General features: G+C 38.0%; 1 protein-coding gene across 1 annotated transcript in view; it reads right to left on the bottom strand.

Annotated features, from left to right (window-relative positions):
• Positions 1-24,960, bottom strand: part of LOC128554158 (hemicentin-2-like) — a gene marked incomplete at both ends in the record, with an annotated part of 50,274 nt that extends 25,314 nt beyond the window's left edge. Inside the window, 5 exons of the mRNA XM_053535407.1 lie at positions 575-907; positions 4,626-4,919; positions 5,982-6,254; positions 19,915-20,220; positions 24,655-24,960. Of these exons, the coding sequence (XP_053391382.1) occupies positions 575-907; positions 4,626-4,919; positions 5,982-6,254; positions 19,915-20,220; positions 24,655-24,960 (1,512 nt within the window). The remainder of the gene's footprint in view (positions 1-574; positions 908-4,625; positions 4,920-5,981; positions 6,255-19,914; positions 20,221-24,654) is intronic.
• Positions 24,961-25,706: the final 746 nt, after the last annotated feature.

The raw sequence follows: 25,706 nt of genomic DNA, 5'->3' as shown, positions 1-25,706 counted from the left end.
ACAGACGGACAGACAGGACAATCACTATATGCCTCCCGCATCAGTAGATGCCGTGGGCATAAAAAGCAGGATGGAGTTATGTTTCTTGATGCACAGGGTCAACCAATGATGGTGCACAAGTGTTGCAAGTTTCAAAACAATAGCTTTGATAGTATAAGAGAAAAAGTTGACTTAAACATAAAACTTAACCAAGAAATCTGATATTTTCTAAGTCCAAAAGGGGCCATAAATCTTGCAAAGCGCAGGATGGAGTTATGTTTCTTGCTGTACAGGGTCAGCTTATGATGGTGAACAAGTGTTGCAGGTTTTAAAGCAATAGCTTTCATAGTTTAGGAGAAAAGCTGACCTAAATATAAAACTTAACCAGGCAACGCAGACGCCGACGCCGACACTAATCAAGTGATGACAATTACTCATCATTTTTTTTTTAATCAGATGAGTTAAAAACTTGAACCAAAGCCAACGACAGGTAAGTGGCTTAACTCTCCAATAGTTTTTGTATATTCGAGTTACAAATTCTTTTAACTTTTTAATATTTTATAGTAAGCTTTAGAAAATAAACATTAACATTTACCTTTTGGAACTATTTCAAATGATCGAGTGCTAGAACCTATTTCATTTGCAACAACAACATCATAGGATCCAAAGTCGTCCTGTGACAGTATCTGAATCAAAATTTGTGCTTTAGTTCCACGAGTTCTGACGGTATGTGCAAACACAGGTAAACTGACTTCTACACGAGTCTCTGATGCATTGTAGATAATTCTTTCTTGTTTAGACCCATTCACATTCCTGTAGATTTTCACTTCAGATCCTGCTACATTTGAGTAATAGTAAACTTCTAAAGAAGCATTTTCTTTAAATTTGGCTGGTGTTTTCTCACTTACATTTGTTATTACTGGGAATGCTGAAAAAGTAAACAAGACATTTCAAATGAAGAATCACAGCAATAAAACCGTTACAGTATAATGTTAGTCTATATTACATACATGTCACACACATTTTTGAACCCTGGGCATAATTTGAATAATTGCGGAAAACATTGCAAATCTGATATCACACACCAAATATCAAAGCTCTAGCTATTAATGATTCAGAGAAGAAGATTTTCAAAGTTTCTTATATATAAGCCTATAGCAAGCACATATCAGACACAGGCATGGCCATTTTATTGATCTTAGGGCAATAAATTGGACTATTAAGGTAGAGAGTCCAAAGTCAAATCCTTATAACACATGCCAAATATCAAAGCTCGAGAGAAAATGATTTTAAAAGTCTGATAGCTGAAAACCTACTTTTAACCAAACAAACCCGTCTGTTCAATGAATCTAAAAAACAATTTAGGCCTAAAAAAATATGTCTGTTTCCTGTAACCCGACCGACCGTAAGCTTTTACCGCCGACCGCAATTTTTTTATGGGCCGAAATTCGAGGCTCTCATATCTTTATTGATTATAGGGATAATTTAGTTGTATCCGACCTCGTCGCGCATAGTAACGAACTTTCCCGGTTCCGTCGACATGAAACAACATGGCGAACAGCCTGTTTGTCGATAAACCCGAGGTTCCGGGTTTTCACCCGCGAAAATCGAGAAGTTTTCTTTGATGCGTATCGAGTTCAGAAGTTCTGCCCCTTGTCAATCAAAATCTCAGTGAATTTCAACACTGTTCGCCGCCACAAGTGGAAGTATGACAGAAGGCGGAGCGTCGTATACTAATAAGCTACTGACAGATGTCAATCACGCCATGTGCCAACTGACACGTGGTCATCTCGCGGTTTGTATTTAGTACAATAATGTCCGTCATTTATAAAGGTGTTTATTGATCAATGTGTAAAAGTTAATTGATAAACAATGCGTAGAAGAACAGCCTACTATCGTGTTTGTACCACTTGTTCAGTGGTCACGCTGTGGTATGAACAACATCCGTTATTGAAAGGTCAACAATTTTATTTGATTAGGCAGTTAATTGGCGATAATAAGGTTACTAAATAACAAATTGGATAACCGAACATTACGATGTATAGCAAATTTTCTAGTATTTTCGAGGCTTAGTTTGGGCAGAAACAAATAAAAAAATATTTTGATTAGCAGAAATTGTAAAAAGTGAATAGCTATGATGGTAGAAAATAAATTAAACAGATGCATTTTTTTTTTCAAGAATTAAACTCTAACTTTCGTTTTCCGTATTTGTCCCCCGTTTTCGCGACCGTGATTTTCGGACATTTCTGACATTTCCAACGAGATTTTCTAGTGCAAATCTTAATATTAAGCCAATAAAAAGTCTGATTTTAAGAAAAATATGACAGCTGTTATTGGTAATTTTGTGCTTTTATGAACTGTTCTTGAGTATTTTATGACACTATGGCTCAAAGGAAACTATTTGATTTAGGATTTATATACAGTATAGGTGGTCAGAAACGTTCTAATGACAGTGATAATGACATTGTGTGTGGTACGTTAACCAAACATTCTATTAAAGAATGATGATGTTAGTGATGCTGAAACACCAAAGTCTAAAATTAAACGAAAGATCAGAACTGGATGGCTTTGTTTTCTTGTAGACTTGCATGGAGACTAATGTATTTGTCTTAGATAAAGTTATACAAACAGAATAGCTTCACCCCTGAATAGCTGATCTTGACTCTTGAAAATCTGATTTTGACCGTTGAAAATTTAGGCAGAAGAGTCTATATATGACTTGGGTTTCAGAACCTACCAAACGCCCTGTATAATGATTAAATAGTAGATAAATAATCACCTGTCCATAGATGGACAACAAATAAAAAAAGGTGATTGTGCCAGGCGATCACAATCAAACTGTATGATGTGTTTCAGTTCTAGTCATATGCCATTTTAGATATTTTTTTGTTTTTCTGTCACAATTCTTGTCATGTTCAGTAATTAAAAATAAATTGTCTAAATGTTATCTGATTCACATTTTCACTCAGTTACCAGTATCAACTATCTCAAGTCACATCTAGCACAATTTGTTAACTATTGCCAGGACTTCAACCCCTATTACCTGGTATATTAAAAAAAACAGAAAAAAACACTGAAATGTTCTGACCCCTACTAAAAAAAAAAAGAAATAAAAATAAAAGATTCCTACCTACCGACCCCCCTTTTTTCCAGCATGTCACAGGAAACAAACATTTTTTTAGGCCTTATCAAAATACATCCAGTAGTTTTGGAGATGATGTTTAAAGATTTTGTTGATAAAAAGTGACCACGCCCTCTGACTGCCATGTTTTTTGACAAATCAGGAAAATTTTAACAGTGTTTGTAGAAGTTATTTCAGGACAGTTTTATACTTAAAGGGAAAAGTGACCACGCCCCTGGCAGCCATGTTTTTTGACGAAACAGAATAATTTGAATTATCTTGGTAGAGGGCCACACAAGAACCATTTGTGTAAAATTATTTTAAAATCTGGCTAGCAGTTTCACATAATAAGATTTTTAGTTTCCACTATATACATACAGGGGAAAATGACCATGCCCTCTGGAAGACATTTTTTTTTATGAATCAGAATAATTTGAACAATCTTAGTAGTTGGTCACACAAACACCATTTGTGTAAAAACACCATTTGTGTAAAAGTATTCTAAAATCGGGCCAGCAGTTTCACACAAGAAGATTTTAAAAGTTTCTACTACATGTGTATATATAAGGAAAGTTACAATGCCTTCTGGCGGCCGTGTTATTTTAACGAATCAAAATTATTTCAAAATTGGGCCAACAGTTTCACACAAGATTTTTTTTTTAATTTCCATTATATACATATAGGGAAAAGTGATCACGCCCTCTGGCCACGCCCTCATGTTTTTTGACCAATCAAAATAATCTGGACAATATTGGTTGACCATTTAGGTGAAATTGCTTCAAATTGGACCATCGGTCTAGGAGATATCGTTTTAAGATTTTTCTATTTTTAGCTCTGGCAGCCCCTATGTGCAACCAACTTGAACTGTTTCAACAACTTTGATAGAGGACCACCAAAGGAACATCTATGACAAGTTTCAGCAAAATCCATTCAGTCGTTATGGAGGAGAATGATGTCTTTTCAACAAAACTGACGGACACATACACGCAAGCATGACGGACGCTGGACAAAGCGTGATCAAAATAGCTAACCATGAGCATTGCTCTGATGAGCTAAAAGGTAATGTGTGTTTGTTCGGGTTTAACGTTTTTTTTTCAACAATTTTTCAGTCATACAAACGACGGTGTCCACTTGTAGCAGTGAGAACAATGCCTAACTTTATAGTGCTGCCTCATTGGAATATCACGCCGTAGACACGTGGCATGATACCCCACCCAGTCACATTATACTGACACCGGGCTGACCAGTCCTAGCACTATCCCCTTGATGCTGAGCACCAAGCGAGGAAGCTGCCAGTACCATTTTTTACGTCTTTGGTATAACGCGGCCGAGGATCGAACCCACGACCTCCCGCACTCGAAGCGGACGCTCTACCACTAGGCTACCGAGGCGGTTGTGAGCTAAAAGGTAAAGAAGACATCTCAAATGAAGAATCTCAGTTATATAACCATTACAATATGATCTGAATAGTTTGGATATCAATCTACTTACCATAATACAAGCACATGAAAAATTGTACACTTACATTTTACTACTAACAGAACGGATCCTTCCATAAATTCTTTGTTTGTACCAAATACTTTAATTCCATTACTTGCAGAACAAGTGTAAACTCCAGAGTGTTCATATGTCAGGTTTTTTAACACAAGTCTCTCACTTTCAGGTTTCTCTGATACAGGAACATTATATCCAGCCCATGTCTGTATCCATTTACCGTACATATAGTTAGTGCTTGGCACCCCTTTAGCATTACAAAGTATCGAAGCAGTTGTAGCTTTGACGGTGGTATTGTCTGCTATTGCTGTGACATCTGGGGGATCTAAGTATATGTAAATATTAGAACTCCTTATTTATGTAAATACAAGAACTCCTTATTTCTTTTCTCTCATCTGACACCAACACAATTAAAGGTCATACAGAGACTTAAGTTTTTGATGGTGCAGTAAAACCAAATTCGCCCCCGAGGGTTTAACTACAAACACAGATGGGCATCTGAGTAGAATGACAGACTTTCTGTAATACAGCTGTACGATTTTTCTCACATGGAAGAATTTTAAAACAAGAGGGCAAAGATGATCCTAGGTCACTCACCTGAGAAACACAAAACTTATTTATGTATTTTGTTGGGTTTAACGTTGCACCGACTCAATTATATGTCATATGGCAACTTTCCAGCTTTAATGGTGAAGGAAGACCCCAGGTGCCCCTCTGTGCATTATTTCGTCATGAGCAGGCACCTAGGTAGAACCACCGACCTTCTCTATGCCAGCCGGATGGCTTCCTCACATGAAAAATTCAACGCCCCACGTGACGCTCGAACCCACATCATAGCACACCATAACAGTGTATATAAACATGTTGACCTAGTGATTTCATGGAAAAAAATATTCTGACCAATTATCATTAAAATTGGAGCAAAAATCTTGAGTTTAAACAAGCATTTTCTTTTATTTCACCTAGTGACCTAATTTTTGATCCAAGATGACCCATATTCGAGCTTGACCTAGACTTCATCAATGCTATCATTCTCACCAAATTTCATGAAGATCAATTGAAAAATAAAGCCTCTATCTCATACTCAAGGTTATTTTACTGGACCTAGTGACCTAGTTTTTGATGACCGATATTCAAATTCTACCTAGTTTTTCATCAAGGCAATCATTCTGATTTAATTTCAGGAAGATCAATTGTCGACGACAGACAACTTGATGCACACACAGACGACGGACACAGCGTGATCAAAATACCTGACCATGAGCACTCTGTGCCCAGGTGAGCTAAAAATCTAGCATATATAACACCATTCTATACTGCAACATCTTCTATAAGTGAGATTACTATTATGCAAACAACCACCGAAGGATGGGTTTTCATTACTTACAATATACTTTAAGACGAACATTTTTGTTATCTTCTAGTTCAACTCTATTGTTTGCATTACATCTGTATGTTGCAGCATCAGTTCTCCTCACATTATTTATTGTGTATGAAAACTTGTTATTTCCAAGTGTTCCATTTCCCTGATCGAGAAATGTACTCTGTTCTCGGAACCATCTGAATGTAGATGCTGGTTTACTTGAAGCAACACATGTAAGTACACTGCTGTTTCCTTCAACAACTATAATTTCTGGCATGTTCTCAATCAATGGACGGTCTAAAATATTGTCAAAACATGTATTCAGAAATGCAGGTTATGAGAGTCTACAGTTGATCTTAGTAAAAAGGCAAAGAGATATTAGAATAACATTGCATATAAGACAACTATTCCATTTTTTAGCTCGACTATTCGAAGAATAAGTTGAGCTATCCTACTCACCATGGCGTCGGCGTCACACCTTGGTTAAGTTTTTCGTACCAGTCTACATTTTGACAAAGTCTTTTAAGATAAAGCTTTGAAACTTTCAACGCTTGTTTAACATCACCATGTCCAGTTATAGGCAAGAATACATAACTCCATCAAGAATTTTGGCTGCATTATGGTCCCTTTCGACTTAGAAATCTTGGTTAAGTTTTTCGTACCAGTTCATATTTTGACATAGTCTTTTGATATAAAGCTTTGAAACTTTCAACATTTGTTTACCATCACCAAGTCCAGTTATAGGCAAGAGCATATAACTCCATCAAGGATTTTGGCTGAATGATGGCCCTTTTTGACTTAAAAAGCTGGATTAGTATTTCTTACCAGTTCATATTTTGACAAAGTCTTTTGAGATAAAGCTTTGAAACTTTCAACACCTGTTTATCAGCACCACGTCCAGTTATAGGCAAGAGTACATAACTCCATCAAGGATTTTGGCTGAATTATGGCCCCTTTTGACTTAGAAATCTTGGTTAAATTTTTTGTACCAGTTCAAATTTTTTGTAAAGTGTTTGACATAGGGCTTTGAAACTTTTATCACTGGTTTAGTATAATCTATAATAGTATAATATAGTCTCTATCTGTAGGAAAGAGTACGTAACTCTGTCATCTATTTTGGCTGAATTATGGCCCTTTTTGGACTTTGAAATTGGTTCTGTTTTCATACAAGTCCATGTTTTGTCAAAAAAAAATTTATCATCATGATTTCCATCTGTAGGCAAGAGTACATAACTATTTTGACTGAATTATGACCCTTTTTGGACTATGAAATTGGTTCATACATTGCCATTTAGTGCAAGACCTATCGAAATCCAAGAAATACAGGAACATTGTTTGTCTAATCTATTTATTTCTTATGTCTGAATATCTTTTGACCCCATTCTTCAATCAATTCTTCGAATAGTCAAGCGTGCTGTTATCAGACACCTCTTGTTGCAACTCTGATGCTCATTTATTATTAGTCATTAAATCTGACCCAATGTGGTTGGTATCCCCTGACGAAAGCCGGAGGGATACAGTTTTGGCACTGTCAGTCCATCCATCTTTCGATCCGTCCATCTGGGGCCATATCTATATGTATGTATGTGTTCGGGCTTAACGTCTTTTTCAACAATTATTTAGTCATATAAACGACGGTGTCTACTTGTAGCAGTGCACGAGCACAATGCCTAACTTTATAGTGCTGCCTCAATGGAATATCAAGCCGTAGACACGTGGCATGATACTCCACAAAGTCACATTATACTGACACCGGGCTGACCAGTTCTAGCACTATCCCCTTAATGCTGAGCGCCAATCGAGGACGCTGCTAGTACCATTTTTACGTCTTTGGTATGACGCGGCAGGGGATCGAACCCACAACCTCCCGCACTCAAAGCGGACGCTCTACCACTAGGCTACCGGGGCGGTTGGAGCCATATCTAGGAAGTGGTTTGGAATATTTTTATAAAAACTTCATATACATGTTCATCACAATGAGTTTATGCGGCCAGTCAAGTTTCAGTCAGATTGCCCTAAAAACACAAGAGTTATGGCCCTTAGAAGTTTAACTATATAAGGTACTATAAATATGGCAATTTCTGCATCATAACTTTTGATATATTTCACCTAGAACTATGAAACTTAAACAGAATTTAGATCACCATAATGTGGTTGTGCAAACACAATTTCGTTCAGATTTCTTTTGTAACTTCAGAGTTATTGCCCTTTAATTATATAAAAATCCACATATTTGTACATAACAAACTTACCATTTGGTAGAATTTCATTTAATTTCTTTCATTCTGTTCCCTGAACATTTATTATAAACATGTAAAGTTGTCCACCCACACCTGGTCACCCCCTTACCTTGGTCACAACCCCTCCCCCTCCCAACTCCCTCCCCGACCCCCATCAAAAAAAAATTATTTTCATTCCTTAATTTAGATTTTTTCAAACCTTACATGACTATTTATCAACATGCAAGTTGTACCATTCCCCCACCTCGCTCCTCCAGCCAGTCATGCCCACCACCGATCATGCATCCCCTGCCCCCGCTTCCTTCACCCTTTTGATTTTTAATTTTCCATCAATATTTATACTCAACATGTGAATTTTTGTTTCCTCACCTGTTCACACACCCCCATCCCCCAAAATATAAACATATATTTATATATATACATATATATGTATTTCCATTCCTTTCTTTTCTTGTTCTTTAATGTTCAAACCTTCAACATGTTAAGTTGTAACTGCCCCAACCTTGCACCCAGCCATATTCAAGATATCTTACTTGATTGTGTTCTCTTAAGGACATCTGTTCTTTTAAGTTCAAGTGAACTTGTTAAACAGCAACACTTGGTGCCAAACCACTCAAGGAAATTATTTCTTTCCAGTTAAACTTCAAGCTCACATTTCAATTAACTGCATTTAATTTTAATAGCTAAGCTTATTACAGTAAGCATATTCCATTCAAAATAAATTCTTTAGTCAGGATCAAAATATCATTCATTTATTGTATACTCTTTAATACTCTAATTAAACATTTGTTTTCTGTTAAATAGATTTTGACTAATGAAATTATTTGCCTCTTAGTAACATCCTTAACATTTTGCCGGATATGTTTTTTGTCATTTCTCACCACAAAAAAAAACAAAGAGAAATATCAAACAGGGAATGCCACGTACCAAAAACGCAGCCTCCCCAAAACGAAACCCACAGCACGCAGACGTGCACACCAAAACACACACACACACACACATACACATACACGCGCAAACATACAAAGCCAACACATGAGGACAAAACGACAAACAAAGGAACACAGTGGGGCACTGCCTTGGAACGGTCAGTGGCAAAAACACCACTGGGGAGCTTAAACCGGTTTATGGTGCGCACCCAACATCACTCTTACCCCCGCACCCCCCCCCCCCCCCCCCCCCTTGCTCCAAAGACACGGGACAGTGTAAATAAAAGTATACCCCTCCAGGCGAATCTCTAACACATGTTATGGAAACAAAAAGACATGGCATGTAAAACATAAAAATGCTCGTGTATAAATATATAAAAAGCAAACCTTTAGAACCAAAAACGTATGTACTCGATGCCTTTTCAGAAGACAGAGCAACAAGAGAAACACTCTTAAGGGCCCGACGAAACAGGCCAGAAGACAGATATCAAAACAGTCCAGTCCTGGTAGGATTTAAAAACTGCTTATCATAGAGTCCTCCCCCTCTTCCGTCAGACACAATCAAAGAGAGAAGCGTAGTGTCCAACTGTAAACGGGTTGAACACTAAACATGCGGTATGTCTCAAAACAGTTGGGTCTTAACCTCTTTTAATAAAACGTTTTATAATTTTACCAAATACATTTGGAAAATTACCATGACCCAAGATCTTACGAAGTTTGTAAACCACATCCCCATAAAAAACGGATGCAGGGGATACCAATTCATCGAATTTGCTTGTTTCCTTTGTTTTTGTTGTGTTTAACATCACAGCGACAGAATTATAGGTCGTCTGGAGACTTTCAAGCTGTCTAATGGTTGAGGAAGACCCTATGCCAAGGTGGACCAACCTGCTTTCAGTAAGCTAGCTGGATGACTTCCTCACATGATGAATTCTATGCCCCAGGTGAGGCTTGAACCCACATCAGTGAGGGACGAGTGATTCTAAGTAAGTGACCTTAGCCACTCGGCCACTGAGGCCCTGTAGTTTCTTTTGTGATACTAGAATATTGACCATTGTCAACTATGAACATGGATCCTTTGTTTATTTTGGATTTAAAACAGTTTTTAAACAGCATTTCAGTTATGTAACAGCTGGCAGTTAACCTAACCACTGTTACTGGATTCTGTTCCAGTATAAACCAGTTCTCTGCAAGTTACTGCCAACTTCCCCACATGAATTAGAGGTGGAGGACAAATGATTTAAGACACACTGTCTTCTATCAAATTGTCATAAAACATATGCCACGCCATGCGTTGCACGACCCCTCGCGATCGGTAGATCTGCGCTATCACTACTGAGCTAAGCAGGCTTGATTTATACAACTCACAATATGCATTTTTCAGTAATGAAAAGTTTTTAAATATTTAAGCTGATTACAAACTCAAGAAAAAACATGATTTTTGATAAATTAAATGTGTACATGTATTAAGTTCATTGTTGACTGTTATTGTTTGTAATGAGAAATCACTTATCAGCAAGATCAATAGTGTCAAGATATTTTTTTATTTTTTTTTTTTTTTTTTTGTACTGGACAGTCACCAAAAGTATTTCGGACAGGCTGCAATCTTGGTTTCCACATTTGACATCACCATATTATGAAACATTCTAAATTACGCCAACATCACCTGTAATTGGATTTTGAAATGCAAAATTCACCTGAATCATATATAACTGAAACAAAAGGGCCATGAAGGCCCTGTATCGCTCACCTGATCTATTGACCTAAAGACGATCAAGATTAACATTCTGACCAAGTTTCATTAAAATATGGTATAAATGTGGCCTTTAAAGTGTAAACTAGCTTTTCTTTTAATTTGACCTAGTGACCATTTTTTGACCTGACATAACCCAGATTCAAACTGGACCTTGAAATCATCAAGATTACCATTCTGACCAAGTTTCATGAAGATATGGTCATAAATGCGGCCTCTAGAGTGTAAACAAGCTTTTCCTTTGATTTGACATAGTTTTTGACCCCACCTGACGCAGATTTAAACTTGACCTCTAGATCATCAAGATTAACATTCTGACCCAGTTTCATTAAGATATGGGGATAAATGTGGCCTCTAAATTGTAAACTAGCTTTTCCTTTGATTTGACCTGGTGACCTAGTTTTTGATCCTACATGACCCATATTCAAATTCGATCTTGCGAATATCAAGATTACCATTTTGACCAAGTTTCATCAAGATACAGTCATAAATAATGCCTCTACAGTGTTAACAAGCTTTACCTTTCATTTGATACGGAGACCTAGTTTTTGATCTGACATGACCCAGGTTCGACCTTGACCTAAAGATTAACAAGATTAACATTCTGACTAAGTTTCATAAAGATTCAGTCATAAATGTGGCCTCTAGAGTGTTAACAAGCCTTTCCTTTGATTTGACCTAGTGACCTAGTATTTGACCCCACCTGACCCAGATTCAAACTTGACCTATACAGCATCAAGGCAAACATTCTGACCAAGTTTCATGAAGATATGGTCATAAATGTGGCCTCTAGAGTGTAAACTAGCTTTTCCTTTGATTTGACCTGGTGACCTAGTTTTTTTATCCCACATGACCCAGTTTCAAACAGGACCTTGAAATCATCAAGATTAACATTATGACCAAGTTTCATGAAGATACAGTCATAAATGTGGCCTCTACAGTGTTAACAAGCTTTTGCTTTGATTTGACCTGGTGACCTAGTTTTTGACCCCAGATGACCCAATATCAAACTCTTGTAAGACTTTATTGAGGGTAACATTCTGACCAAGTTTCATTAAGATTAGGCTCAAATTGTGACCTCAAGAGTGTTAACAAGCTTTTTCTTTGATTTGACCTGGTGACATAGTTTTTGACCTCAGGTGTCCCAATATCGAACTCGTCTAAGATTTTATTGAGGGTTACATTCTGACCAAGTTTCATTAAGATTGGGCCAAAAATGTATCCTCTAGAGTGTTAACAAGCTTGTCTTGTAAGACTTTATTGAGGGTAACATTCTGACCAAGTTTCATGAAGATACAGTCATAAATGTGGCCTCTACAGTGTTAACAAGCTTTTGCTTTGATTTGACCTGGTGACCTAGTTTTTAACCCCAGATGACCCAATATCGAACTCGTCCAAGATTTTATTGAGGGTAACATTCTGACCAAGTTTCATTAAGATTGGCTTAAATTTGTGACCTCTACGATGTTAACAGTCAAATTGTTGACGCCGACGCCGACAACGATGACGACGGACTAAGGGCAGTCACAAAAGCTCACCTTTGAGCACTTTGTGCTCAGGTGAGCTAAAAATTGGGTATCTATATATCTTTTAACAGTGTTTCGACTTGAATGGATGTACAATATTCTTTTCAACAACTCAGATTAACATTCTAAGTTTCATGAAGATACAGTCATAAATGTGGCCTCTAGAGTGTTAACAAGCTTTTCCTTTTATTTGACCCGGTGACCTAGTTTTTGACCTCATATGACCCAGATTCGAACTTGACCTTAAGATCATCAAGATTAACATTCTGACTAAATTTCATGAAGATACAGTCATAAATATGGCCTCTAGAGTGTTAACAAGCTTTTCCTTTGATTTGACCCGGTGACCTATTTTTTGACAAAACATTACCCAGACTCGAACTTGACCTAAAGATAATCAGATGACCCAATATCGAACTCATCCAAGATTTTATCGAGGGTAACATTCTGACTAAGTTTCATTAAGATTGTGCCAAAAATTTGATCTCTAGAGTGTTAACAGTCAAATTGTTGACGACGGACGGACGGACGGATGGACGACAGACGACGACGGACACAGGGTGATCACTAAAGCTCACCTTTGAGCACTTCGTGCTCAGGTGAGCTAAAAACTAGAATATGCTTTTGTAAAAAAGTGCATGTCTCCCCCAATGCAAAGTTGTATAGGAAAGAAGTCAAAGGGGTCAGGAGTGGAAGTCAAAGAGACACTGACGGTTGGCTGCAATAGGGATCATCTACTTGGCATGTCCAGCCATTTTGCCCTAGTGGTTCTCAAGTCACTGTTCATGGTACTGTGCCCTTGACCTTTGATCAAGTGACCCCAAAATAAATAGGGGTCATCTACTCTGCATGTCCAATCATCCTATTAAGTTTCAACATTCTAGGTCAAAAAGTTCTCAAGTTACTTTCCGGAAATGATTTTATATGACCAAGCCCCTGTGACCTTGACCATTAATAGGCTGACCCAAAATTCAATAGGGGTCATGGATAGTACTCTGCATATTCAATCATCCAATGAAGTTTCAACATTCTGAATCATCTGGTTCTCAAGTTATTGATCGGAAACGGTTTTCCATGTTCATGCCCCTTTAACAGAGTGACCCCAAAATCAATAGGGGTCATCTCCCCTGCATGTTCAATCATCGAATGAAGTTTAAACATTCTGGATCATGTGGTTCTCAAGTTATTGATCGGAAATGGTTTCCTATGTTCAGGCCCCTTTAACAGAGTGACCCCAAATTCAATAGGGGTCATTTACTATGCATGACCAATCATCCTATGAAGTTTCATCACTCTGGGTCAAGTGGTTCAGAAGTTATTGACTGGAAATGGTTTTCCATGTTCAGGCCCCTGTGACCTTGACCTTTAACAGAGTGACCCAAAAATCAATAGGGGACATCTACACTTCATGTTAAATCATCGAATGAAGTTTCAACATTCTGGATCATGTAGTTCTCAAATTATTGATCGGAAATGGTTTTCCATGTTCAGGACCCTTTAACAGAGTGACCCCAAATTCAATAGGGTCATCTACTCTGCATGATCAATCATCCTCTGAAGTTTAATCATTCTAGGTCAAGTGGTTCTCAAGATATTGATCGGAAATGGTTTTCAATATTCAGGCCCCTGTGACCTTGACCTTTAATGGAGTGACCCCAAAAAAAAACAGGGGTCATTTACTCTGCATGACCAATCTCCCTATGAATTTGCAACATTCTGGGTCAAGTGGTTCGCAAGTTACTGACTGGAAATGGTTATCCATGTTCAGGCCCCTGTGACCTTGCCCTTTGACAGAGTGACCCAAAAATCATTAGAGGTAATCTACTCAGCAAGACCAATCATCCTTTGAAGTTTCAACATCCTGGGTCAAGTGGATCGCAAGTTATTGACTGAAAATAATTTTCCATGTTCAGGCCCCTGTGACCTTGACCTTTAACAAAGTGATCCAAAAAATCAATAGGGGTCATCTACTCAGCATGAACAATCATCCTATGAAGTTTCATCATTTTGGGTCCAGTGGTTCTCAAGATATTGATCTGAAATGGTTTTCAATATTCAGGCCCCTGTGACCTTGACCTTTAATTGAGTGAACCAAAAATAATAGGGGTCATTTACTCTGCATGACCAACCTTCCTATGAATTTTCAACATTCTGGGTCAAGTGGCTCGCGAGTTTCTGACTGGAAACTGTTATCCATGTTCAGGCCCCTGTGACCTTGCCCTTAGACAGAGTGACCCAAAAAACAATAGGGGTCATCTACTCTGCATGATCAATCATCCTATGAAGTTTCAACATCCTGGGTCAAGTGGTTCGCAAGTTATTGACTGGAAATAATTTTCTATGTTCAGGCCCCTGTGACCTACACCTTTAACAGAGTGGTCCCAAAAATCAATAGGGGTCATCTACTCTGCAATGCATGACCAATCATCCTTTGAAGTTTCATCATTCTGGGTTATGTGGTTTGCAAGTTATTGACTGGAAATGGTTTTCCATGTTCAGGCCCCTGTGACCTTGACCTTTAACAGAGTAACCCCACAATTATTAGGGGTTGTCTACTCCAGCAGCCCTACCACCCTATGAAGTTTCAAGGATCTAGGTCAAATGGTTCTCCAGTTACTGATCGGAAATGAAGTGTGACGTACATACGGACGGACAAACAAGACAGGCAGGGCAAAAACAATGTCTCCCCAAGGGTGGGGGGAGGCAAAACTAATCTGGAGTGGTAGTCATACTTCATTTAGCATAGACAAAGGGGCCATAGAGGTCCTTAGTCACTCACCAGAAACTGACTTTTGATCTTGAACATAGGAAAGAAAGTGAATCATGAATGCTAATAATAGTTATGTAAAATGTATTAGAAAATTAAGAAGGTAAAATGAAGTAAAATGTATCAGAAATTAAGTACATACAAGAGGGCCATGATGGCCCTATATTGTTCACCTGAGTACCATTGCTCTTAATGATAAGATCAAGTTCTGACATAGATCACACAGGCATATATATAAGTCCACAAGAAACTCTTTACCAGGTAGAGATATGTCAAAATGCTCCTAAAAATTATATGTAACATGCAGGCTGACCCACAGAAAACTGATCTCGATTTTTCCATACGAACAGTAATAAATCAGTTAAAATATAATCTATTTATAGTAAAAACAAAGGGACATAATTCTAAAAACAAGAGTGCCTCACGGTGGTGAACATTTGTGCCAAGTTATCTACATCAGAATCCCTCCATGCATGAAGAAGAAATGCTCCGAACAAACTCATTCTTGTATTTGATCTTTGGCCTCTATGTGTGACCTTGACCTTAGACTTAGGGACCAGGTTCTTGTGCATGACACTCTGTCTTATGGTGATGAACATTTGTACCAAGTAATATTAAAATCCCTTTAAGGATTGTTGGGTTACAGATTGGATAGGAAAAAAGGCCTTTTGGCCATTGATTTCAAAGTGTGACCTTTACCTTGCAGCTAAGAGTTTGGGTGTTGCGAACAATACATTGTCTCATCAAGGGAAATATTTATGCAAACTGATATTCAAATCCTGTTTTGCATGACAAAGTTATTGACCGGACCAGAAAAAAGTCCCACTGATCTTGATCTCAAAGTGTGACCTTGACCTTTAAGCTAGGGTTCTGGGTGTTGCGCACGACATGTCGTCTCATCATGGGAACATTTATGCCAAGTAATATTAAAATCCCTTAATGGATGGCAGAGATCTGGACCAGACAGGAAAAAAAACCTATTAACCTTTGACCTCCAATTGTGACATTGACCTTTGAGCTAGGGGTCCGGGTTTTGCACATGACATGTGGTCTCATCATGGGGAACATTTATGCCAAGTAATATTAAAATCCCTTCACTGATGGCATAGTTATTGACCGGACAGGAAAAAAGCCCTGTTGAACTTTGACCTCCCATTGTGACCTTGACCTTTGAGCCAAGGGTCCGGGATTTGCGCATGACACGTTGTCGCATCATGGGGAACATTTTTGCCAAGTGATATTAAAATCCCTCCATGAATGACAGAGTTATGGACTGGACACAAAAACAGACCCTGTTTATGCTATGTAAACATTTGACTGCCAAGTTTGACCTTAACCTTTGAGCTAGGGGTCTGAAAGTTGTGCATGACACATCGTCTTATTATGAGTTACTTTTGTGCCAAGTAATATTAAAATCCCTTCATGGATGACATAGTTATGGACCGGACAGAAAAAAAGCCCAGTTGACCTTTGACCTCCAACTGTGACCTAGACTTTTAAGCTAGGGGTCCGGGTTTTGCACATGACACGTCGCCACATTTGTGCCAAGTGATATTAAAATCCCTTCATGGATGACAGAGTTATGGACCGGACACGAAATTGCGGACGGACGGATTGACGGATGGGAAGCGCATTACTATAGTCCCCGAAACTGGTTTTAAACCAGTAGACCAGTAGGGGACTAACAAAGAGAGGTAATTTGACATAAAATCAGTCCATAGTTATCTACCCTGATTGTCTCAGTCCAACTAAATTGACAATAATGAAATTTCAAATAAGTCCTATAAGGACTTACTGATATAAAGCCATTTTGATTACAATCAGGGGAGGTTATCAGATATAAAATAACTCTGGAACCTACGATTGGATCTGACAGATTCATCAAGAAATCCAACATTTTTTGCTGTTGAAGATATTTCTGAAGTTTGTATCAAATTAAATCATAAATGAGGGGCCTCCGTGGCCGAGTGGTTAAGGTCGCTGACTTCAAATCACTTGCCCCTCATCGATGTGGGTTTGAGCCTCACTCGGGGCGTTGAATTCTTCATGTGAGGAAGCCATCCAGCTGGCTTACGGAAGGTCGGTGGTTCTACCCAGGTGCCCGCTCGTGATGAAATAATGCACGAAGGGGCACCTGGGGTCTTCCTCCACCATTAAAGCTGGAAAGTCGCCATATGACCTATCATGTGTTGGTGCGACGTTAAATCCAACAAAAAAAATCATAAATGAAGTCTCTATATGGCTCCAAAAGCCAAAATAGCAAATTTTGGACCTTTAAGGGGCCATAACTCTGGAACCCATGAAGGAATCTGGCCAGTTCAAGAAAGGGACGAAGATCTTGTGGTTATACAAGTTGTGTGCAAGTTTGAATAAAATCAAATCATAACTGAAGCTGCTATTGTGCAGACAAGGTCAAAATAGCTAATTCTGACCCTTTCAGGGGCCAAAACTCTGGAACCCATAATGGGATCTGGCTAGTTCAAGAAAGGAACCGAAATCTTACGGTGACACAAGTTTTGTGCAAGTTTTATTAAATTCAAATCATAAATGAAGCTGCTATTGTGCAGACAAGGTCAAAATGGCTAATTCTGGCCCTTTCAGGAATCATAACTCTGGAACCCACAACGGAATCTGTTTAGTTCAAGAAAGGAACCAAGACCTTATGGTGATACAAGTTTTGTGCAAGTTTGGTAAAACTCAAATCATAATTAAAGCTGCTATTGTGCAGACAAGGTCAAAATAGCTAATTTTGACCCTTTCAGGGACCATAACTCTGGAACCGATAATGGGATCTGGCCAGTTCAAGTAAGGAACCGAGATCTTATAGTGATACAAATTGTGTGAAAGTTTGGTTAAAATAAAATCATAAATGAAATCTCTATCATGCAGACAAGAAATTGTTGACGGATGGACGCACGGACGGACTGACGACAGACGATAGACGAAGGGAGTTCACAAAAGCTCATCTTGTCACTATGTGGCAGGTGAGCTAAAAATCAGTCCATAGTCTTATACCCTGATTGTCTCAGTCCAATAATGAAATTTCAAACGAGTCCTATAAATACTTACAGAGATAAACCATTTTGATTAAAATCAGGGGAGGTAATTACACATTGGTATATGCATGTTGAAGATACAGAGTACAAGCCTTTACAACAATATTTTAGGAAAGTATTCATATCGATAAATGTTCAATCAAGAGTTATCTAACATGACTATTTCTTACCACGGAAGACAATAACGTTTCAAACCAATCTCATTAGAAGCTGCTAAGGTATATTCATTTAAACAAAAACAAAGGGAGGTATTTTGTCATATATTCAGTTAATATGTATTTTAACTGATTGTCCAAGTCCATCTGATAGCATAAATGAAATTTCAGATCAGTATCTTCATTAGTAACAGAGATACATATGCCCATTTTAGTTTGAAATAAAGGGAGGTAATTTGACATAAAATCAGTCCATAGTTATCTACCCTGATTGTCTCAGTCCAACTAATGACAATAATGAAATTTCAAACGAGTCCTACAAGTACTTACTGATATAAAGCCATTTTGACGAAAATCAGAGGATGTAATCAGAACTAAAACAACTCCGGATCTAACTGATTCATCATGAAATTCAAGATTTATTGTTGTTGAAGATATTTTTCAAGTTTGTATAAAAGTCTCTATAACTTTTTTTATGCCTGCAAAAGCCAAATAGAAAATTTTAGACTTTTAAGGGGCCATAACTCTGGAACCCATGATGGGATCTGGCCAATTTTCGAAAAGAATCTAGATATTATGCCAATACCAGTTGTGTGCAAGTTTGATTAAAGTCAATTGCAAAATGTGGTCTCTTTCATGTTCACAAGCCAAAAATAACAAATTTTGGCCCTTTAAGGGGCAATAACTGTAGAACCCATGATGGGATCTGGCCAATTTTCGAAGGACAGACGACAGACGAAGGACGGATGGACAAAGGGCGATCACAAAAGCTCACCTTGTCACTATGTGACATGTGAGCTAAAAATGCATCAGAAAATAAGTACTTAAAATGTATCATAGTTGTGCTTTTGAGAAAAGTGCAGTTCTCTCACAACTGCCTAATCATCTGAATAATAGTATACGAGTCAACCATGCACTAAGACCTCAACTGCCTAATCTGACATGATAAAATCTTGGGGACATAAAGGAGCCATATACTACTATTCATTTAGTAGTATATGGGTCAATTTTGTTCCCAAGACCTGAGCGATCTTTGGTTAAATCAAGGGCCATACGTCTTAAGTTTGTTTTTTTTTGTTGGATTTAACGTCGCACCGACACATAATAGGTCATATGGCGACTTTCCAGCTTTAATGGTGGAGGAAGATCCCAGGTGCCCCTCCGTGCATTACTTCATCACGAGCGGGCCCCTGGGTAGAACCACCGACCTTCCGTAAGCCAGCTGGATGGCTTCCTCACATGAAGAATTCAACGCCCCGAGTGAGGCTCGAACCTACATCGATGAGGGGCAAGTGATTTGAAGTCAGTACGTCTTAAGTGCCTGGGCCTATTTGGCTAGTTATCCAACATGGTCAAAATCTTACTGACAAACACATCTTGTTTGGTGAAGATCGGATGAGAAATGTTCCACTTAGATTGCGGACAAGATTTGTGACACACATATACAAGCACGGAGGAGTAAATCAATTTCTCCTACCATACATTGGGGTGGGATACATAAGTAGGTAGCAAAATATATCAGAAAACCTACATTTTAAATCCAGTGTCACTTCAGACATTTCAGATGTCCCTGCATTATTGTAAGCTTGACATGAAATACTATCATTATCATTGTCACGGGTTGGGGCCAATTTGAGTATCTGCCGACGTTTCATTCCACCATATTCCCCACTCTGGTCAGACAGATTTCCGTTACTTGGTGTGATGACACTGTTTATTCTCCATGTGATGTCAGATATCGGGTTAGAGCTTCCAGATGTACATACCAGTGTTAATGTTTTTTTTCCATTAGCAATGATATTTCTGTTTCCTGTTATTGTTGCTGTAAGAGGTTTAACTGTAATGACATAAACGCAGCTGGAGTTAACAGAAGGTAAAATCAGTATCAGTCAAACACATTCATCCAGTACATAAATATTATGTATTACATTTAATTGTAAATTAAAAATGTATTTCACGAAGTTGTCACAACCTCATTAACATTGTTCACTCTCCATGTGATGTCAGAAACAGGGTAGGACCTTCCAGACCTACACACAAGTGGCAATGTGTTCTTTCCAGTAGCAATAATATTACTCTTTCTGTTATTGTTGCAATGACATGCTATTACTTTTTAAAACATAGCTTAGTGAAAAAATGTAATTACAGGCGCACCGCAATACAGAGCAACATACGACTGAAGGTCTGACTTTTGACCCCTAAGTGTGACCTTGACTAGGCGCAGCTCGCCATGCAGAACATGCGCTCTGAACATCATCTCGATATGGTTAATATTTGTGTCACGTTTCTTCGAAATCCCGTAAGCAGTTCAAGAGTTACAGAATGATGACCTTTCACCCCTAAATGTAACACTGACTTTGAAGCAAGACATCCAGGGCATGCGCTCTGCACTATGTGGTGAATATTTGTGTCAAGTTCCTTAGCAATCCTTCAAGGTGTTGAGGATTTACAGAGCGATGATCTTTGACCCATAAGTGTGACCTTGTCCTTAAACAAGAAATCGAGAATATGCGCTCTGCATGTCGTCGATGTGATTAACATTTGTGCCAAATTTTCTTAGGCCAGCATATTTTTATTTTCTCATTAATGGGAGCGGCGATTCTATTTTTTGACAAAACAAAATAAACAAGAAGCTGTGTTCAATAAACGCTTGATACCCCGATGGCAAAATATAAAACAATATTCAAGCAACTGAAACTTCACTACAGCTACAACAATATTGATGTTGTTGGTTAAATTATTTCACATGATGAATCAGGTTCTAAAAGCTAGTGTACATAATAATTATCAATTCGTAATTTTTTCTTTCTAGTATGACAATGCCTGTATAAAAGACTTTACGTCTCCACCCAATTACATGTATGCAGGATGCAGACCTAAAGCAGCCATTGCATATCTCCCATTTTAATAGCAGCTTTATTCATGCTTATATAATAAACATTATGCAATGTTCTAATGATATGTCAGCCTTGGTATGTACATAGTTTATTATGAAAAATGTTTCCACAAGTCTATATTTTACTACCAAAAAGAGATAAACAAGAGGGCCATAATGGCCCTATATGGCTTACCAGTGTTGATCTGGCCTACTGATCTAGTTTTTGACCCCACATGACCAAGTTTCAAACTTGAATTAGAGATAAACAAGACAAACATTCATACAAATTTTCATAAATATCAGGTCACAACTGTGGCCTCTAAGTGTTCACAATCTTTTCTTTTAATCTGGCCCATTGACCTAGTTTTAGACCCCACATCATCCAGATTCTACTTGACCTAGAGATCATAAAGACAATCATTCTGACAAAGTTTCATAAAGATTGAGCCACAACTGTGGCCTCTAGAGTCACAAGCTTTTCATTTGATCTGGTCTACTGACCTAGTTTTTGACTCCATATGACCCAGTTTCAAATCTGACCTAGAAACCATCAAGATATCCATTCTGGTCAATAACCATAAAGATTAGGTCTCAATTGTGGCCTCTAGAGTGTTCACACGCTTTTCCTTTGATCTGACATAGTGACCTAGTTTTCGACCACATATGACCCAGATTCAAAATTGACACAGAAATCATCAAAACAATCATTCTGACAAAGTTTCATAAATATTGGGTCACAACTGTGACGTCTAGAGTGTTCACAAGCTTTCCCTTTGATCTACTACTGACCTACTTTCTTACCCTACATGACCCAGTTTCGAACTTGGCCAAGAGATCATCAAGAAAAACATTCTGACCAAGATTAATAACAAGAGGGCCATGAAGGCCCTGTATCGCCCACCTGACCTACTGACCTAAAGATAATCAAGATTAACATTCTGACCAAGTTTCATAAAGATATGATCATAAATGTGATTTCTAAAGTGTTAACTACCTTTTCCTTTGAATTGACCCCGTGACCTAGTTTCTGACCCCGCATGACCCAGATTCGAACTTGACCTAAAGATCATCAAGATTAACATTCTGACCATGTTTCATGAAGATACAGTCATATATATGGCCTCTAGAGTGTTAACAAGCTTTTCTTTAATTTGACCTAGTGACCTTGTTTTTTATCCCACCTGACCCAGATTTGAACTTGACCTATAGATCATCAAGATCAACATTCTGACCAAGTTCCATTACGATATGGTAATAAATGTGGCATCTACAGTGTTAACAAGCTTTTCCTTTGATTTGACCTGGTGACCTTTTCTTTTAATCCAAGATAACCCAATATCGAGCTCGTCCAAGATTATATTGAGGAAAACATTCTGACCAACTTTCATTAAGATCGGGCCAAAATTGTGAACTCTAGAGTGTTAACAAGCTTTTCCTTCGATCTGACCTGGTGACCTAGTTTTTGAACCCCAGATGACCAAATATCGAGCTCGTCCAAGATTATATTGAGAATAATATTCTGACCAACTTTCATTAAGATCGGGCCGAAATTGTGAACTCTAGAGTGTTAACAAGCTTTTCATTTGATTTGACCTGGTGACCTAGTTTTTGACCCCAGATGACCCAATATCAAACTCTTCAAAATTTTATTGAGAGTAATATCCTGACCAAGTTTCATTAAGATTGGGCCAAAATTGTGACCTCTAGAGTGTTTACAAGCTTTTCCTTTGATTTGACCCGATGACGTAGTTTTTGATCCCCCGATGACCAAATATCGAACTCGTCCAAGATTTTATTGAAAGTATAATTCTGACCAAGTTTCATTAAGATTGGGCCAAGATTGTGACCTCTAGAGTGTTAACAAGCTTTTCCTTTGATTTGACCTGGTGACCTGGTTTTTGATCCCAGATGACCCAATATCGAACTCATCCAAGACTTAATTGAGAGTAACATTCTGACAAAGCTTCATTAAGATTGGCCAAAACTGTGACCTCTAGAGTGTTAACAAGCTCTTCCTTTGATCTGACCTGGTGACCTAGTTTTTGATCCATAGATGACCTAATATCAATCTTGTCCAAGATTTTATTGAGGGTAAGATTCTGACCAAGTTTCATTAAGATTGGGCCAAAATTGTGACCTCTAGAGTGTTAACAAGCTTTTCCTTTGATTTGACCTGGTGACTTAGTTTTTGACCTCAGATGACCCAATACGAACTCGTCCAAGATTTTATTGAAGGTAACATTCTGACCAAGTTTCATTAAGATTGTGCCAAAATTGTGACCTCTAGAGTGTTAACAGTCAAATTGTTGACGACGGACGACGGAAGACGACGACGGACGACGGACACAGGGCAATCACAAAAGAAATTATCAAGACAATAATTCTGACAAAGTTTCATAAATATTGGGTCACAACTGTGGGCTCTAGAGTGTTCACAAGCTTTTCCTTTGATCTAGCCTACTGAACTAGTTTCTGATCCCACATGACCCAATTTCGAACTTGACCTAGAGATCATAAAGACTAACATTCTGACCAAGTTTCATAAAGATTGAGTAACAAATTTGGCCTCTGGAGTGTTCACAAGCTTTTCCTTTGATCTGGCCTACTGACCTAGTTTTTGACCCAACACAACCCAGTTTCAAACTTGACATAGAAATCATCAAGGGACCTTGTCTTTGAAGAAAGCTATCCAAAACATGCGCTCTACAAAACATTACTATATAGTGAACATTTGTGTCAAGACTTAGTGTTTTTTTTGAAATCCTTCAAGGGGGTCAAGAGTTACAGAGCAGACATAAGACACAATCATATGACCTTTGTCCCCAAAGTGTGACCTTGACCTTGAAACTAGCCATCCAGATCATGTGCTCTGCATGTTGTCTCAATGTGGTGAACATTTGTACTGTAAAGTTTCTTTGAAATCCGTCGAAAGGGTTCAAGATTTACAGAATAGATACAAAACTGGTAATGGACGGACAACAGGGTTATAACATAATACATCCTTTGGGACATTCAAAAGTAGTGTTGAATTTCTGATGGATACACCCAGTGAAGCTTTATTATACCTTTCAGAATATGCATATGGAATTGTGTTCCTTATATCCATTAATTTGATATAAGCATGTTCACTGTAACCATTTAATGTTTCAAAAATTCAAAAGGGTAAAAATTGGGACATTTGAAATTGTAACCATGTTCCTTGTAAGTGAAGTTTTCTGTATGTGCTCAGTGAGTATAACTGACATAGCTAAAGTAAATTTCTCCAGCCTGCATAATCAGCAAAAAGTGCTATCTAAAAATACACTAACAAAATTTCATCTGAGACTTTCAGAAAAATTGTTGACTCTATTCTTATTTTTGTATTTCCAGAGTGCTTAACAAAAACAAACTTACACCTAACGTTAAGATTAACTGATGCAATTCCCTCTGCTTGATTAACAAGTGCTGGATGAGTAATTACGCATTGTACATTATGCCCATTATCTGCAGCAGTCACCTGTCTTCGAAAAAATGAATCAACTGTATATGTTTCTTTTGCAGCATTGAGTGTAGCATTAACTTTGCCTTTTGTTGTATACCCCTGATATAACCAGGAAATATTAGCAGCAGGTCTGCAACCAGTTGTTCTGCAGCTGACCTCTACAAAGCCTCCAGCAGATACCACTGCGGTCTGAGTGGCTTTTGGCTGACTGGGCTTTACTGAAATTAGGAATATATAGGTAAATTTCAATAGATACATAACATATGCATGATCCTGTACTCCGGATAATGAAAAAGGATAATCATGATGTTACTTCATATCAAATTTTAATCTAACCTGGATAAATGTAAAGCATTCATACCCATGTTCTTCTTCAACTCACCTCTAGATTTCTCCAGTCTATAACCACCCTTCAATGAATTCGAAAAATGAGGGTTTTGTTGCACCCAAGAAGTAACTGTAAAGTATCTAGGCATGGTTGAAATGGAATTTTCAATAGTTATCAGAATATGTGCATGCAAACTGCTGAATCATGTGCATATTCGTTATTCTTTGTATGCTTGGTTGAATGCACTAAAGTAAAATTGGACAGACTTTCCTTTAAGGAGGTAGGTTACCTTCATATTTGTATGTGCGCATGTCCAACCGGAAGCTAACGTGACGATTTACGACGACGTTTACGACAAACTAAATGTGTTTGTATATTCATTCTTCTGAAAACAAATCATGAACCTGTTTTCGATCTGATGCTTTATGGTTTAATAATTCAGAAATAATGAATAAATTGCCGCAGAAACGCTTCAAAACAATGTTGCCTTAAAATGACGTCACTGACGTCATGACGTTACGTGTCAGTTACCGCGCAAAATTAATAGTTTTTATCTTGAAAGTACGTAATTCTGTGGATTTTTTTTATTTTAACTATTTTCAAATAACCATTATTTGCTGAAATATTTTTATGAGT

Source organism: Mercenaria mercenaria, unplaced genomic scaffold (genome assembly GCF_021730395.1).
Source record: "Mercenaria mercenaria strain notata unplaced genomic scaffold, MADL_Memer_1 contig_4765, whole genome shotgun sequence".
Classification (NCBI taxonomy): Eukaryota; Metazoa; Mollusca; class Bivalvia; order Venerida; family Veneridae; genus Mercenaria; species Mercenaria mercenaria.
Note: the sequence above shows the minus strand (reverse complement) of the source record. Positions and strands in the feature narration are given on the sequence as shown.